The sequence below is a fragment of the Kwoniella mangroviensis genome (genome assembly GCF_000507465.2).
Source record: "Kwoniella mangroviensis CBS 8507 chromosome 1 map unlocalized Ctg01, whole genome shotgun sequence".
Lineage (NCBI taxonomy): Eukaryota > Fungi > Basidiomycota > Tremellomycetes > Tremellales > Cryptococcaceae > Kwoniella > Kwoniella mangrovensis.
The window spans coordinates 13389207-13405701 of NW_027062533.1; the positions used below are offsets into that span (position 1 = coordinate 13389207).

The 16495-nt window shown below is 44.4% G+C and overlaps 7 protein-coding genes across 7 annotated transcripts; 5 read left to right on the top strand and 2 right to left on the bottom strand.

Annotated features, from left to right (window-relative positions):
- Window positions 1–37: 37 nt before the first annotated feature.
- I203_105049 (uncharacterized protein) lies at window positions 38–1599 on the top strand (the record flags this gene model as incomplete). The annotated part of the gene is made up of 6 exons (XM_065517675.1): window positions 38–154; window positions 223–568; window positions 649–947; window positions 1002–1061; window positions 1124–1369; window positions 1429–1599. The coding sequence occupies 6 exons, from the start codon at window positions 38–40 to the stop codon at window positions 1597–1599; spliced, it is 1239 nt and encodes a 412-aa protein (XP_065374493.1).
- A 298-nt stretch (window positions 1600–1897) lies between these two features.
- On the top strand, window positions 1898–4382 carry I203_105050 (uncharacterized protein; the record flags this gene model as incomplete). Its single annotated transcript, XM_065517676.1, has 8 exons — window positions 1898–2057; window positions 2141–2494; window positions 2571–2676; window positions 2765–3069; window positions 3130–3190; window positions 3270–3341; window positions 3414–3670; window positions 3742–4382. The coding sequence occupies 8 exons, from the start codon at window positions 1898–1900 to the stop codon at window positions 4380–4382; spliced, it is 1956 nt and encodes a 651-aa protein (XP_065374494.1).
- A 2441-nt stretch (window positions 4383–6823) lies between these two features.
- I203_105051 (uncharacterized protein) lies at window positions 6824–7148 on the top strand (the record flags this gene model as incomplete). Its single annotated transcript, XM_065517677.1, has 2 exons — window positions 6824–6908; window positions 7006–7148. 2 exons carry the CDS (start codon window positions 6824–6826, stop codon window positions 7146–7148), a joined length of 228 nt encoding a protein of 75 aa, XP_065374495.1.
- Window positions 7149–7812: 664 nt separating this feature from the next.
- Window positions 7813–9389, top strand: I203_105052 (uncharacterized protein; the record flags this gene model as incomplete). The annotated part of the gene is made up of 5 exons (XM_065517678.1): window positions 7813–7918; window positions 7989–8049; window positions 8114–8185; window positions 8243–8604; window positions 8887–9389. 5 exons carry the CDS (start codon window positions 7813–7815, stop codon window positions 9387–9389), a joined length of 1104 nt encoding a protein of 367 aa, XP_065374496.1.
- A 547-nt stretch (window positions 9390–9936) lies between these two features.
- Window positions 9937–11353, top strand: I203_105053 (uncharacterized protein; the record flags this gene model as incomplete). The annotated part of the gene is made up of 6 exons (XM_019143364.1): window positions 9937–10074; window positions 10150–10292; window positions 10423–10808; window positions 10884–10947; window positions 11015–11110; window positions 11194–11353. 6 exons carry the CDS (start codon window positions 9937–9939, stop codon window positions 11351–11353), a joined length of 987 nt encoding a protein of 328 aa, XP_019006413.1.
- An 823-nt stretch (window positions 11354–12176) lies between these two features.
- On the bottom strand, window positions 12177–14818 carry I203_105054 (uncharacterized protein; the record flags this gene model as incomplete). The annotated part of the gene is made up of 11 exons (XM_019151783.2): window positions 12177–12223; window positions 12308–12450; window positions 12526–12548; window positions 12609–13255; window positions 13343–13420; window positions 13490–13658; window positions 13740–14058; window positions 14120–14276; window positions 14351–14438; window positions 14505–14657; window positions 14729–14818. The coding sequence occupies 11 exons, from the start codon at window positions 14816–14818 to the stop codon at window positions 12177–12179; spliced, it is 1914 nt and encodes a 637-aa protein (XP_018998911.2).
- Window positions 14819–15169: 351 nt separating this feature from the next.
- I203_105055 (magnesium-dependent phosphatase-1) lies at window positions 15170–16346 on the bottom strand (the record flags this gene model as incomplete). Its single annotated transcript, XM_019151633.1, has 8 exons — window positions 15170–15322; window positions 15430–15491; window positions 15553–15568; window positions 15656–15737; window positions 15798–15905; window positions 16011–16069; window positions 16141–16168; window positions 16240–16346. The coding sequence occupies 8 exons, from the start codon at window positions 16344–16346 to the stop codon at window positions 15170–15172; spliced, it is 615 nt and encodes a 204-aa protein (XP_018999046.1).
- Between the last annotated feature and the right edge of the window lie 149 nt (window positions 16347–16495).

Consider the following 16495-nt stretch of genomic DNA (forward strand, 5'->3'; position numbering starts at 1 on the left):
TCTCATGTCCTTCGCCAATGCTTTCAGATTGTTCTACATGGCCAACTGGACTGGCATCTCTGCCAAACAGCAAGACGAAATCGATCGACTGGCGACTAATATCCCTACAAGGAAGATACCCACTTATGACGATTTATCCTATGATGATCTCCTAGTAAGTCTTGCATTTCCTTACTTCCTCGCTGTGGCCCTCTGCTAAACTGGTTTACATGATGTTGACAGAATGACCATCTCATCCTCAATAAACCTTTCTTGCTCTCACCACTCGCTACATCGAAATGGTCATCTTCCGCCAAGTTCCGAATCTCATCCGCCGACGAAACAGTATCTTTACCAAACTTGTCTGCGCTCAGACCTTACGCCCATCACATCGTGCCAGTTGCCAATACCCTTCAACAGCAATTCTCAGAATTCGAAAGGACCGAAAAGCCTCTTGGTGAGGTACTGGATCTGTGGGAAGAGGGCAAGGGAAAGGGACTGTATGTGAAAGATTGGCATTTGATGGCTGAGATAGAAAGTGAGGGAAGCAGTGTGAATGAGGTCTATGAGGTACCGGATTGTCTTAGAGGTATGTATGTCTTCCTTGTTTCCCCTTTTTCTAACATGATTGGACAGCCAGAGTAACATGATTGATCATGAAATCTATAGATGACTGGCTTAATCCACCTTACACACCAAATCCTCGGCTGACCCAACTGGAAAATGGACGTTCATCCGCTTCGACATCCGACTTCAGATTCACCTACCTCGGTCCTCCACTCACTTATACACCGCTTCATAGAGATGTATATGGATCGTATTCTTGGTCAGCTAATGTAGTGGGTAGGAAAGTATGGTGGCTGTTCCCTCCTGATAGACTAGATCAGGTCAAGGACCAACATGGAGAACTGGTATTTGATGTAAGGGATTTAGAAGATGAAGGTGGGGCTATCAAAATACTTCAACAGGTGAATTTACATGACTCGTAGTTGATTTGTGTGCTAACACTGTGTGCTACATAGGAAGGGGAAATCATATTCGTACCTAGCGGATGGCATCATCAAGTAGTCAATCTTGATTTTGTGAGTTGCACTTCCCCCACCTTTCCTGGCCCATACCACGTACTGATCTGGCGAATGACCAGTGCATATCAATCAACCACAATTTCTTTTCATCACCGACTCTTCCAATAATATACGATACTCTGCGTACATCCCAAGAAAGGGTAGAAGAGTCTATCTCAGATGTTAAGGACATGATCATACAGAGGTTAGGGTCAGAAGGAGATGTATGGGAGAAAGAGTGGGTCGAAGAAGTTCAATCGCTCTTGGAGAGAGACGCAGGATGGAATTGGAAGGGTTTCTGGCAGACTGTAGTCAAGAACGTCATCGTGAGTGTTGTTCCTTTCTCTTGTGTCTGTATTCAGAAACAAGCTGAAATCCATTACAGACTCCACCTGCCCCTTCACACCTATGTCCCCCTGTTCATTTGAGAGATGAATGGATCCGACACGTCATTGAACGGTTCAAGCTCCGAAGGGAATGGGTCTTACAGGATGATATCCGCATAATCATTGAAGACATACAACAGTCAATTGGGATATGTGATGATCTTCGGTGATTCGGCTGATGCTGTGTCGCTGAGCAAGGTCTGTGCATCCCAAAGGACCCTCCGGAGATTAAAAGATGACACTCGGATCCGTCACATCGTCATCCATGCAAGGTCGTGGTTGACTCATCCACCGTCATCATGTCACCTCTCAATTTTTTTTACTTCAACCATCAATCATTGATCATCGCTTCTCTTGCTACTGCACATATATATCCCACATAGCTCATCCATTCTCCTACTCTTGTTATATTCATCATAAACCACAGTACATCTGATCGACCTACCTGAGACCACGAGACCTATCAGGATGAACATCATCGCTCTCATATGGCATTTCTTCACCACCTTCTTCAACAGCCTTCAAGATAACACTATGATACTGGACGGACTTAGAGTATTGTTAGCGGGGACATTCTTTGAGTTCAGTAGGAGGACTGCTACATCGGCTTGGAGTACTTTCACCGATAGTAAGCCTGCCGTTTCATTGTCTCCAGAATTCGCTGGATCAGCTGGCGAGCAGACATGACTGACACGATACTCAATCCGACAGGCTTCTTCATCACCGCCACCATTTCAGATAACGACGAAGCATACGATTGGGTATCGCAATACTTGGAAACACACGCACCTATCATGCTTCCCTCCACGTCATCTCAACCACAACACTTTGATCCTGCTCGTTACACTATCAAGACGAATCTGATGGAAGCGGTTTATCCTACTGGCAGAGCTGCCCCAAGACACATCCATCTAGCTGCAAAACGACCTAGAAATAATCGAGGGAATGGTCAAGCTCACCGCTCGAGACGTATGCGCCGGGATATGTATGATTCTGAATCGGATGACTACGAGAGCGATGACGATGAGGAGAAAGATGCGATTCTGCATGTTGAACCTTCCAGCAGTGAGTTATTCTCATTCCATCATAGCTTTCTACAGTATATTTCGCGAAGGAAAGCTAATCGTTTGAATACCTGTAGCAATCAGTCGATACATGCAATTCCAGAACAAAACTATCCAATTTCAGATCAAAGATGATGGACTATCGTCGTTCGCCATCAATCAGAGAAAATGGCTCATCATGTCGTAAGTTGTCCCGATATGTAACACCTGCGATTCTTCCCGTTGCGTCAAGGGCAGATCGCTGACTTCGACACTTCCCGATCACTCCCAGTACATTCTTAGGCACCCATGACATCTTCACTACCCTCATCCAGACCGCTCGGAAGGAATACCTTGCTCAACTCCCCAAACGTGCTATATCAATATACTCACCCGAACATGGATCATGGTATAAGAAATCGACAAGAACGATGAGACCATGGGATTCAATCATCTTACCCGATGGAGTCAAGGGATGGCTATTGGCGGATGCGACCGAGTTCTTGGCTGAGAGGGATTTCTATGAGGAAAGAGGTGTACCGCATAGAAGAGGGTATCTGCTGTATGGTGAACCAGGAAGTGGAAAAAGTAGCTTGAGTGAGTTGACCTGAGACCATACCACAAGAGAAATGATAGACTGATAAAGCCGATACACAGTTAGCGCTCTTGCTGCTCAGCTGAGGTTAGATATTTACATTGTCAACATTGGTGGTCGATAGCGAGTGGTGACTGAACAGCTATGATTCTCTTTTGGTATACAACTTGGGCAACAGCTGATACAATATGGGGTCACATAGCTTGGACGATGATACTCTCAGTAGTCTTATGCAAGATTGCCCCAGTCGATGTATATTGCTAATGGAGGATATGTGAGTAATCATTTTTCCGTTTTAACAAATTGACGATGTAGTCTACGCCTCCCTCGCTGACTATGCTTCTAGTGACTGTGCGTTCAAGAAACGAAAATTACCTGGTAGCAAGAGACGAACCACACCGCAACAAGATGAACCCAACCCGAACACAGAAGGAAACGAAGAAGATAATGATGATCCAGGAATGTTTCCACCTAATAGCGGAGCAACCATCACTTTGTCCGGCCTGTTGAATGCTTTAGATGGTGTAGCCAGCTCAGAAGGAAGATTGTTGTTCTGTACAACCAACTGGAAAGATAAGATTGATCCTGCTTTGTGTAGACCAGGTGAGTCAGCTATTGCTGCTAGCTTGATTACCGACACCGAAACTGAAATAGCTGCTGATTCTCCTTGACAGGTCGTTGTGACGTGTGGGTCGAGTTCAAGCATGCGACACGAGAACAAGCTCGAGATCTCTTCATCCACTTTTTCCGAGCCCGACTCCGATCCGATCCTCACAATCCAGTTGATATCACCAGCAACTCGAACGCCAATACTGAAAAGCCCTTCAATTCAGCTTCTCCTCATACAGATAATGGGGAAGATCTGTTGGCTTTGGGTGAGAAGTTTGCAGGGGCGATTCCCAAAAGCACAGTCTCGGTTTCGGCTTTACAAGGGTACTTGGTACGATACAAAAGGGATCCACACGCTGCCGCTGAGCATGTGGGGAAATGGGTGGAGGGAGGTTGTGGACAGGGTCCCACGATGTTTATCAAAGATGGGAGAGTCCAGGAGAGGGAGGTGGATGAAGTGGTCGACGCAGGGGATGATAGTGGGGCTCTGGATGAAACTAAGAACGAGGATAGAGATATAAATGGTGAGCCAAATGGGCATGTGAATGGTGGGGACAAGGCGTATAGGGTCTTCAATGGTGGTATCGAGAAGAACGTCAATGGAATGCCCAACGGATGGGGTGATGGCAATTCAACTGCAATAGCTCAGGGGAATATACTGAGAAGAGCTAGAACCCATTTTAGAACTTTGAGTAGAGGTAAATAGATTAGGTTACGATCTTGATATGCGGTTTGATCGTCCACATAACATACTTCATGATATCATGTACTTCAAGACCTGTTTTGGTGCGATGTTTCAATAACAATTTTGATGTACCGTATGTCCGAGTCGGATTCTACTTCCCCAAAAGCAAAAGAATCGGTCGCGTAGCTTGAAGGTATACTATACATATTTTATGAAATAAGCACGCCCATCACAGTCACCCCATATTGTACCGATCGTTAGGGGGAATTATAAGGGGATTCGGTCGGACGCGCGATCAATTTTCTGCGGGAGACATCCACTGTGGTAGATCTCTTGATTTTTGATGACCTTATTTACAGTATGTAAAATCGGTAATTTACCCTGCCTAGTTGTGAGTAGGAGTATCATTCAGTGACAGCTAACATCGTCTGAAGATTGTTGAACCGCTATCTAATTGAAGGTTTTCTTCTGGAATGGATAATATCCCGGCTCTAATCATGTCAGCAGCAAATTTAGAGGTCGACGATCGCGTAGCTAGATTTCAAATTGGGATCAACAGGCTTGTGGCAGCGATTTCGTAGCCTTGTCTCTGTGTTATGGCTATAAAAGAGAGGCGCGCGATCAATCCTTTCCTTTGGATCATTTGCATTCAAGTTCAATTTATATTTTTGAAAGATATACAAAGGGTCAGTGCATGAGATAGCAAAGATAGTACAGTAGAGCATCATCGAATGACCGAGTGACCTGTCGGCCGGATGATCGTGATATCGAGGTACAACAGCTTACAGTATAGTTATACACACGTTCTCCGGTCGTCTATCATGTACGTATTTGATCCTACGAGTGATTCAAGGATCATTCGCGCAGAGCACACACAGGAAAGGAAAAATCATACTGCACAGGATACAAGTACAGTACTAAAACTAAGTATAGGATTTAAATGAGATACTATTTTGTTCGTGCTGTCATACACTGTAGTCTTGATATTTCGTCTTCCGATCACGTAGCGTAATGGTAGGACATGGGGCTAGCATCTGTTCTTAATGTAAACGCAAGCCTTGTCTCGATATGGGATATGAATAAGAGACGTGTGCTCAATCCTTTTAGTCGACTGGGAAATTTACACTTTTTCGTTAAGTGCTTTGTCCTCCGGAATTTAACTGATTCCCATCGTCCATATGTAATCACGGAGGAAAAAGGTCGCGTAGCTCAGTACGATTTGGGGATGCAGCAGGCGCGCACTGGATTCATAGCCTTTGTCCAATTCCTTTGATAGGCATAAACGAGGGACGTGCGATCAAACCTTTCTTCATTCTCGAACGTTTCTTTTTGTGGAGTGAGGGAGTTTGAATTTCCATACATGGGCTTACAGCTAATCCGGTACTGTGAAATGTACCTATCAACCTAAAGCAGAGCATGTGTTGATTGTATATCGGAGTGATCAGTGCTGAGACTTAGCGATGTGTATTCGATCGGGATCATACTTAGACACACATACATCATCGCGTAAAAGTTTTCATGACAGATCATCACTTGTATGACTCGGTCCTTCTTTAGCTGCACTGCATCGCGTAGCTTGAAAGCCTATCTGCTCGTAAGCCGGATCACAAACCATGAAAGTGTTAAAATTTGCTCCTGATCTGAAGAAGATGAGGGACGCGCGATCAAACCTCTCGTTGCATTCTATCTTTTTTTTTGTTTGGTTTTGATGGATCAACAGAACAAGGTATATAAGGCGTTATAAGTTTATAGCATGTAGATCATTGTCGATCCCGTAGCGTAATCGTAACGATAACTTGAAAGTCGTAACTAAGAGGTAGCCTAATGTCCAATCGGCTTGAAATAGGACTCGTGATCAATCCTGTACTTTGGAGTCTGTGCTTTTGCTTTTGCTTTTGCTTTTGATTTTGCAGTTTGCTAGTATCCGAGGAAATGTATGAATTTCCTTCCTTCGCTTGGTACGCTTTGACCCATTTTCCCGTGGAATATGCGGTTCAATACCACAGTTAGTGATGAATCGCAGTTTGCAGTCGAGGATCGATCATACCCTCCTTTCGATCCACTAAGCTGAGACCACTAAGACATCCTTTGGACTGATCTGCGCCCTGTTTCATGAGGATAACACGAGGCGTACAGCAAGCTCGCGTGCTGAGTCAGCTCATGTCAGCTTCTGTTGAGTTGATTGGATTGATCGTCACTCACGGAGACGGATCCGATATCAGCGGAATAGGAGAGAACACGAGAAAGAAGCATGTTGTACTCGTGTTATATATTGATCAAGAAGATTCGAGTCATCTTAAATCACACTATATAACGACCAAGCTGAATGAGCCATTTATCCTCCTCCCTTTCTATTATAATAAGACTTGACACTCGATATACTACTATCGCAAGATGATGATTTGGATATTTCATAGCATATACAACTTCTTCCATGACCTCATTCAGACCTATCCGGCAATATGGGAAGCTCTCAAGGTAGTTTTAGCAGGTGCTTTCTTCGAAGCGTCAAGGAGGGGATCAAAGTATCGGAATTGATAATGGATAGTCAGTCAATAACCAAACATCCCTACATTACGTATAAATCAACTCCAGTATAGTGGGAGTGGCGATTCTCATACTGACTTTCTTTTATACGTTTCAGGTCTTACCCTCAAAGCTCGTATAGGCGATAACGACGAGGGATTCGATTGGTTACATCATTATCTCTCAACACATGTTCCACTCTCAACCTCCCACTCTTTAGTTGACAAGATCGACCCCTACTCTCTCAGGACGATACTGTAGGATTCAATATGGCCATCTGGAATTTGCGCCCCCAGAGACGTTCAAATTGCCACTCGAAAACCAAGAGGAAGGTGGTGGTACGCTTGGTCGACTGATAGTGTCTCGTGGGGAAAGGATGTTCTGGGAGGGTAAAAGGATAATGTGAAAGTGTCGATCGTACCTACTACCGGCGAGTTGACAACCCCTTCCCTTGGCAACATTCTCCTGAACAACATTCGACACAGCTAGAGTAAGCTGACGGTGCAATTTATAATCTGCTCAGGTAAGATGCAATTGGTCAAATTCGAAAATAGGACTATCAAAATGAGAATTATCAGGTCGGATGATTGGGCATTCGATATGATGATAAATGGTTTGTAATGTCGTAAGTGCTTATCTCGTCTTGATCACCTAAGATTATCAAATCAACCCTTACTCGTGATGCATTGAATCGGACTGAATGTTTGTGAACCGTAATAGAACCTTCCTTGGTACCCACAAAACATTCACTCACCTCCTCACAGCCGCTCGAAGCGAATACCAATCCCTCTCATCCGGAGCCACAGCCATTTACTCGCCTAAAGGCCGAGATGAACCCGGGTGATATCGTTCCAGCACCAGACCGTCGAGACCCTGGGGGAGTGTAATCTTACCTGACGGTGTGAAGGAATGGTTGTTAGCTGATATGGAGGAGTATCTGAGGGAGAAGAAGTTCTATGAAATGAGCGGTTTACCCTGGAGGAGAGGATATTTGTTTTATGGTGTACCAGGTGGTGGGAAGAGTTCACTCAGTAAGCCAATCCATCATCCCCACTTACATCCGCCAACACTGATACGACAGTCATGTCCCTTGAACTGCAGTCGCTGCATTGGCTCATGAGCTTCAACTTGATATTTACTTGATCAATCTCGGTGCAAAGGGGTACGTTCGACTAGGCAGCTCTTCTGAACTATTCTTCATACAGCTGATCATGATACATGTGAAGCCTCGACGACGATAGGCTTCAAGGATTACTTCAAGCTTGTCCCGGTAATTGTATATTGCTCATGGAAGATATGTAAGTGAATCTTACCAATGTCCTCCGAGATCAAACAAGCTTATTTGCTCTCCCTAGCGATTGCGCATTCAAGAAACGTAAATCGAAAAGACGATCCCGGAGACGACAATCATTATCATCTTCTTCATCCTCGTCTTCATCGAATTCATCCTTAGAGTCAGAGTCTGGTTCTGACACTTCCACCTCCTCCAAGTCTTCATGTAAGAAAGACAAGAAAGACGAAAAGGGTAGAGACGATAAGGACAAGAAGGATAAGAAGAAGTCCAACACCAACAATCATCCTCAACAAGGTTTCGGAAGTAATTTGAGTCTCTCGGGATTGTTCAATGCTCTCGATGGAGTGGCCAGCTCCGAAGGGAGATCACTGTTTTGCACGACTAATTGGGTCGATAAGATTGATGAAGCGTTATCGAGACCAGGTGAATCCACTTTAATCATACCGCCTTAAACATTCGAGTCATACAGTATGCTTACCGATATTTTGTTCGCTTGAAACAATTCGATGCGATGTGTGGACCGAGTTCATAAACGCCACCAAAGGGCAGATCAAGAACCTCTTCTTACAGTTCTACAGACCTGCCGGTCACAGCCCCCTTCATACTACACCATCTCAAACGGATCATGAAACGGATCATCTACTCCGGACGATCCATCACATATCAATGAGAAGGTTAACGGTCCTTTGGAACTCACATACCCAGTCACATCTGAGAAGGACACCAAGTTCGATCTCGACACACTGGCAGAGGAGTTGAGCCAGGCGATACCCGAAGGTAAAGTATCGGTATCCGCATTACAAGGGTATTTGATGCGATTCAAGCGCGAGCCTACCAAAGCTATCGAGAGTGTGGCCGATTGGTTGGAGAATGGTTGTGGGAAAGGTCCGACAATGACTCTGACCAAGAAGGGCATGGAAATGAGGAAATTGGATAGTGGGAAGGATGGGTTGGACACCGTCAAAGAGAGACAGGTGAAGAAGGCGAAGGAGGATAAGAAGGACGGGAAAGATAAGCAGGATAAGAAAGGCAAGAAAGGTAAAAAAGAAACGAAGGACAACGAAGACAAAGGGATAGCTCAAGATACGAAAGATGACGATGCGAAAGGCGGTGACTCGGACAGGAGTGAAACATTGAAAGTAGAGAATGACAAGGGGGGCGATGGATCAAAGGAGGGAAATGGGCTCAATGATGATAGAGAGGAGTAGGAATATTGATTTCTGGAGAATGGATGGGTTCAGAAACCGAATCTGGTCAATCGATCTCTCTTGTATAGCTACTTTAATAGATTTGAAGAAAGAGCGACTGTATATTGAATGTATATCGAATGTATATATCAATTCATCTTGGAATTGTGATCTGACCAAAGAGTGTTTATTGCATCCTCGAAGACATATCGAGTGTCTGCGCGCAATGAATCCTATGTCTGTGCCACGCCACACCACATGCCAGGCACAGCGGTGAGGCGAGGTGACACGGGTGATGTCACTTGCTTGGTGAAGGAATGTGGAATGTGGGGATGTGGAGACCCCAGGTTGGAATGACGTGTGGTTGACTGGGGTGAGGGTGAGGAATGCAAAGGTAAGGTACTGTACTCTTCACTTGTTACTGCAGTCAGATGATCACTACCGTTTAAAAGTGATCAATCCTTTATTCCCTTCTTTCAACTCTTTCATCTCGCCACCATCTGATCAACACTCTACAGGTATCATCTAACAGTACACATCAAGTAATCAGGATATAGATACAGATAAGATGGACTACTTTGCCGATTTCAGACCCACTTCCATCCACCCCATCCCAACAACCACCATCTCGGTTGATCCTCCCGGTGGAACCCATACTCACCATCATGGTCATCCTTCTCATCTACCCCTTCCCACAGATACTTACGTGAGTCAATTGATCACTCTTTGCAATCACGCACCTCCCATGCTAACTCTTTCACCTTACAATCGTATAGTGTAGCCAAGACCCGATGTCCACCTTCTTCATGCGACCAATGTCGGCCACACTGCCCTTTGGGTGATCTTCACTCTCTTCACTATCGCTTTGGTCGGTGTGCTTTTCCTGACTGTGAGAGCTGAGAGAAGAAACCGATACTTCTACGGGTGAGTTAGACTCAAATACACTCACTCACCTTACCCGAATCACCAAGCTCGTCTCTGAACTCATCCTTCCCTCCTTGCCAATCAATTATATATAATCATCCATGCTAATCCTCCATTTGGTGATACATAGCATCTCCTCACTCGTCCTCACCATCGCGATGGTATCCTACCTGGCCATGTCAACAGGTCTCGGAGTCTACTTCGTTCCAATCCACAACCATGGTGTCCAAGGTTCTCTCCATCACTTCTATCGTCAACTCTACTGGGCGAGATACATCGATTGGTTATTCACCACTCCACTCTTGCTACTCTCTCTCGCATCTCTCGCCGGACTTTCTCCAGCAAGTACACTCGCTGTCATCCTCAGTGACGTGTTTATGATCGTCACGGGACTCTTCTCAGCTATTACCCCTGCTAGATGGGCGGCAGAGGAGAGAGCAACATGGGGTTGGTTCGGTGTTAGCTCTTTTGCTTTCTTGGTTATCTGGGGTATACTATTCACCAATGGTCTGAAAGGTATGTTCGACGATATTGATCATCTCTTAAAATGGTTGATCATGATCAAGCTGACATGTTATATGATGAATGTAGCTGCCAACTATCGACCTAGAAATACGAAAGGTCTCTTCACACTTCTTGCAGCTGGTACTTTCCTGTGAGATCTTTCTCCATGTTCATCGGAGGTTCAATGCCCAAGGCTGACTCTATGTCTTCCGTTTTAGTGTCTGGATGGCCTACCCTATCGTTTTTGGTTTAAGCGAAGGTGCAAACAAGATCACTGTCGATGCTGAGATCATCGCCTACGGTGTACTTGATGTGTGAGTCGACATGTTCATTACGGGCATGTCTTCTTTATGACTGACAGAGCTGATGCTGTTTTTACCATTCCTTATCTCCGTAGCATCGCCAAGATCGGTTTCACATACGTACTTCTCTTCCTCCACACCCACGACGAGACCGGACCTTGGACCTTACCTGAATGGTGGGTTGAAGCTCCTCAAGGACACGGTCCAGATGGTAGAGGTATCTATGGTTCTCTCGGTTCCAGAGACAGAGATTAGATCCTTTCAGATATCACTGTGTAGAAGGGAGGCACGAAAGACTACTAAGAATGGCGAAGAGCGGAGCGCAAGTAGTGAGGATGAGAAAATTGATTGAAATTCCCAAGTAAACAAACAGAGATTAAGCTAAAGAACAAAAGGAAGTAAAGATTGACCTGAAAAGAAGAAGAAACACTTGAGGAAGAATGGAGAGAACTTACATTGTTTCACATCACATTCCATAACATTGTGGATACATCCTTTACTCGTAATATCTTTCATTTCTTTCTTCTCTTTCTGAAAACTATGAATGTGTACTGTACCTGTACATATATTCCTATATGTATATACAAACGATCAATCATGTATTTTGTGTAAAACAGAAACAATCATTTCTCAGCTGAGTAAGCTACGGCACTACATAATGTTCAATAATGATGATGAAACATATTGCACGGGAGGATCTATTGTGATGCCGAGCAATGATGTGAGTTCAACTTGCAATGATATATATATGAGATCTCTTGCCTTCTTGCTTGCCAGAAACAAACTCATTTATACCCACAACCCTCTTACGTCGTAATCATCATTTTCAATTGAGTGAACATGTTACATGATACATGATACATGATACATGATACATGATACATGATACATGATACATGATACATGATACATGATACATGATACATGATACATGATACGTGATTCATGATGCATGGAATATGACCGACCGAAATCTCGTCGATGATAATATCATTACAATCTACAACATATAATACTCCTAGTAGACCTGAATTCCTACTCTACCCAAATAATCGATGTTCCATCCCAATGCCCCTCTTCATGCTTCCTGTGATACTCGCTCGAACCAATCGATTGACCATCCGTCTACCATATGAAGCACAGTGTCAGCAATGTCATTTCGAATTTTCTCCCATGGGTACAATACAATTGATCTCAATTCATACTCACATCTCCTGTTCAACCTTTCACCAAAAGCTCTATACCTAATAGCATTCAAGGATACCTCCGGATGAGGTCGATGCTCGTTGAAAGGTATTCCGGCGTTATTTGGAGGGACAAAGCGAATGATTGATCCGCCAACATCTTCTACCCTGTTCGTCTCTATCTCTTATCAGCTGTCTTGTTCACGTTGTCAAGTGTTATGATCATCCAAAACGATGACTTGCCTGAATCCAATACGCTTCATGAGCTGCAAGCCGACCACATGTCAGTATTAGCCCGGGACGCAGTGACAAGCCAGGCTACTCACTTTGTAGATATCATCCCATCTCACTTGACCTTGCCCTTCAACTTCCGAAGCTGTACTGAACAATCTTCGAACCAATTTCGTCTGTTTGTTATTTATCTTGAAGATGATGCTTGGAATGTCATTCGTTTCGTATCTCGTGTTGAAACTTTTTGCTGCTGGTGAAACTGGATCCTGTATATTCGCAAATGTCATCTCCATCGAACGGTCCGGTCTCGTCTTGACTTTTTGAGATGGCGATTCGGAATTGAGTTTGAGGTATGAGTGACCTGATTGAGCGAATCTACCCTTATCTTCACCGAGCTTCATCCTCGAAAATCCACTGTCGAGACTTGTATCAGGTCCAGTCGGGGTCCATCTAGCCACCCTGTCATTGAGACTGAACAACTCATCTAGATCCTTATTATACACCATCTTCGAGTATTGGTACCACTGTTTCATCAACCTTTCACCGAGATCATCTTGCAACAGATAGTTGTATTCCAGCTCTTTGATCGCGGGAGTACGATAAGCGAAGATCTTGTAGATGATATCTATTTGCGGTTTCATTTCGGTGTACCAGTGTATGTCTTCTGATTTCTTGACGAAATCACCTTCTTTGGTTATCCATGCGGTTACGTCAATAGCATCCGAGATCATTGAAGCTTCCCCTACAGTGTTTTGATTGGTAAAGATGGATGGTGCACAGGATGTCAACTACTATGTTGATTGATCTCAAGAACACCCAAGGTACTCACCAAGCAATCTTTGAGTGTGATTACCTAACATCTTTGGCCATTCTGGATGCTTGGGTGACTCCTGTTCATATTCCAGCACTACAGTAGATTACGTTCATGACTGTTAGTAAGTTGTGAAATCGGTTCTGTGATACTATGATGACATACTGAAATGCCAAAAACCCCATTTGGTTTTATCCTCTCGTCCATAAAGTCCGCTCAGACCTGCTAGGAGATAATCCACATAGGAAGTTTTCCTGAGGTGTTCAATCGATCGACTGAGGCAGAATAAACCGTCGTGGCCGTATTGATCGTATCTCGTCAAGAAAGAGGTTCTCTGTATCACGCGTGAATCCATCATTAGCGGTGCTGGATCAAACCCCCTGACCCCATATGGGACACTTTGAAGCTCACTCACGCTATATGGTTCAATGTATATCCTACCTCTTCCCATCGCAAAGTCCATCTGAAGAGCCTTCTCGCTCATCTTCTGAAGATGAGTGATGATCATCTGTAATTTCGTATACTCATCCTGAATTCGACCAGGTGTATGAACCTGCACTGTAGCTTTCTTACCACCATCTTCCAAGCCTAGTTCCACCAAAGTGTCTAAGGTCTTTCTAACCTTGATCCAGTAAATATACCCTTCGAAGACATCTCGGACTCTACGATTGAGCAACATCGTGTGGGGATCCAATACCTCAAGGAGATCTTCCGATAAGAGACATGCGTCGAGACTAAAGTGGGGAGTCAATATATGACGGTAGCTCTTTGGGAGTCTTGTATCGGTCAACTCACATATCCTGACAGAACTCCTTGATATGATCTGTGAATGTCTCCGGATGATCCCTCCATTCGATAATCTGACTATGCCAGTACTCTATACAAGAGTCTACTACGAAAATACACTCTTTGAGAGAGAATGGTCGTCTCCTTGCTCCGGCTGTTCGAGAGGCTAAAGGCCAAAGAAATGACATCTCATGAATATCGAGAGGTATGTTGCAGACTGTTGATCCAACGTCAGCTTACCATGATTCCAAGCTATCCATGAAAAACCAAAAGTATTATCTCTTTGAGCTATAGGTAAAGTTGAATCGCGTGGACATCCAAGCTTGAACTAGAGTACAGTGACCACTGCATCAGACAATCAAAACCTCCTCTTCAGACACTGGTCCAGACTCACCTCATAGAAGGCTTCCATAACTGAATGATCATCCAGTTCCTTATCTGACCATCTCTCCGAGGTTCCCCTCCCTGCTCTCCTGCATGCTTGGATCTCCATCTTAGTACGATTGGATATCCCGTATTCATCTTCTTGTCGAAACCATTCTCGGATCTGAATGTAATGCGCGATATGCCGTAGGTAAGTATGTATCAGTCTGATGAGTAGAGTGAGAATGAACTCACAAGGGGCATTCGATCCAACCATTCTCGGAGTGGTAAGAACCGACTTGTATATGGATCAGATGGGATGGTCGGAGTCGCCTCTTTCGTCATGTCTCTTAGGGTATTGAACAACGGGGGATGTATAAGATCATCATATGCCAGTAGGAGATAGATAAGGTTGATAAGGTGAAGGATGTGAAAGACAACCCAAGTTGATGATGGAGGATTGAACGTATGGTTATGGTCCCCGGACCTACATCTCGCACAGACACTTACACACTTACACACACACACACACACACACACACATCCATCATCGCACAGACCGCACTTGACTAGAGCATGTATCGATCTTCATGTCATTGACACAGAATACAGTGGCGAAGGAATCACCGGTGAAATCCTCCATAAAATGCATATATGCTTACGCATGAACAAAGGTCCCATCTACTCTATGTATCCTCATGGTCCGACAATCTTGATCCCCTGTCGCTTCCTCCACAACGTTAGTCCATCATTCCACAGCTTTCTATCCGTCCCACTGGGAGGTACGAGCTGCATCGTCACGCCTAAAGATTCTACCTCGTAATTCCTATGCTCGTCATCGAAGAATAGCTAGATGCGTTTAGTTGAGTGATCAGCCTTCAATGTGATCGGACTGAACGATAACAAGCCAAAGAATATGACTGGAAGATGTATGTCGAGAGGAACAGATAACTCACCATTTGATCGTACGGTATACCTGTCTTCCTATGAATTTCTTTGAAATGTCTCAATTTTGATCCTATACGTATATACATGCCTATCAGCGATGATTGATCCTGATATGACATGGGTTGATTCACCTGGATATATTTCCATCTACCAGGGTGGATATGAATGAATGAATCAGCTCAATTCGGATTTACGTTGGGTTCAAAGGAAGCCGGCTGTAAATTTATCACTTACAGTATTGAAATACGTTATAGCCCTAACGTGATCCCCACCTTCTTCGGAAGGTAACAACAACATACCCAACGCTTCTCTCGCTCTTCAGACAGTACATGAGCTATATTCCGACATGGGAGAAGTTCCCAAAGAAGAAGCTCACAACTCGGGTGCACTCGTCCTAGATGCAGCAGCGACATGTATCCTCCTTTGTTTCAACTCGGCGAGGATGGAGGGGACTTCCCTATAAAATGAGAGATCTTGACCGCGGCTATGTCATCCATCTGCATCAGCGTCCTGACCATATTTTATGCTCTTGGTGATAACATATTGGGCACAGCACAAAGTCAGAACGATACTAAAGAGATACACTAACCGGTCTACCAGTTGATTCAACAGATCACCTTTCCGCTTGATCGGCGGACTTATATGTGTCTGAACCGAACCACATCATCAGCTGACAGCCCCTTCGGTTTACGGATCTAAGATCATCGTTGGGCTCTCACGTCTATCCAAAGGTCCCATAATGTATAGCTATGGGCAACAAGATCCGTATCAGCTTCTGAAACACAGGTTTCTGGATATCTGCACAACGACCAACCCACTCAAGATCAAACGCCACCAATAACGGCCAGGCGTCTGGATCTTCTTCGTTTAGCTCTCTATACCCTCCAGCAGGTTCTGGTGTGGCGGCGAGGGTCCTCCTAGGCATGTCTATATGTCTATATCTATGTATATGATTCTATAGCTGTCTATCTGGAAAGTGAAATGATGGCATTAGGTGGCAAGAATAATGAAGCATGCAATCTTCCGATGGATAGGAATGTGTGTATACTCCGCCCTCCACTTTCCCACGGGTGT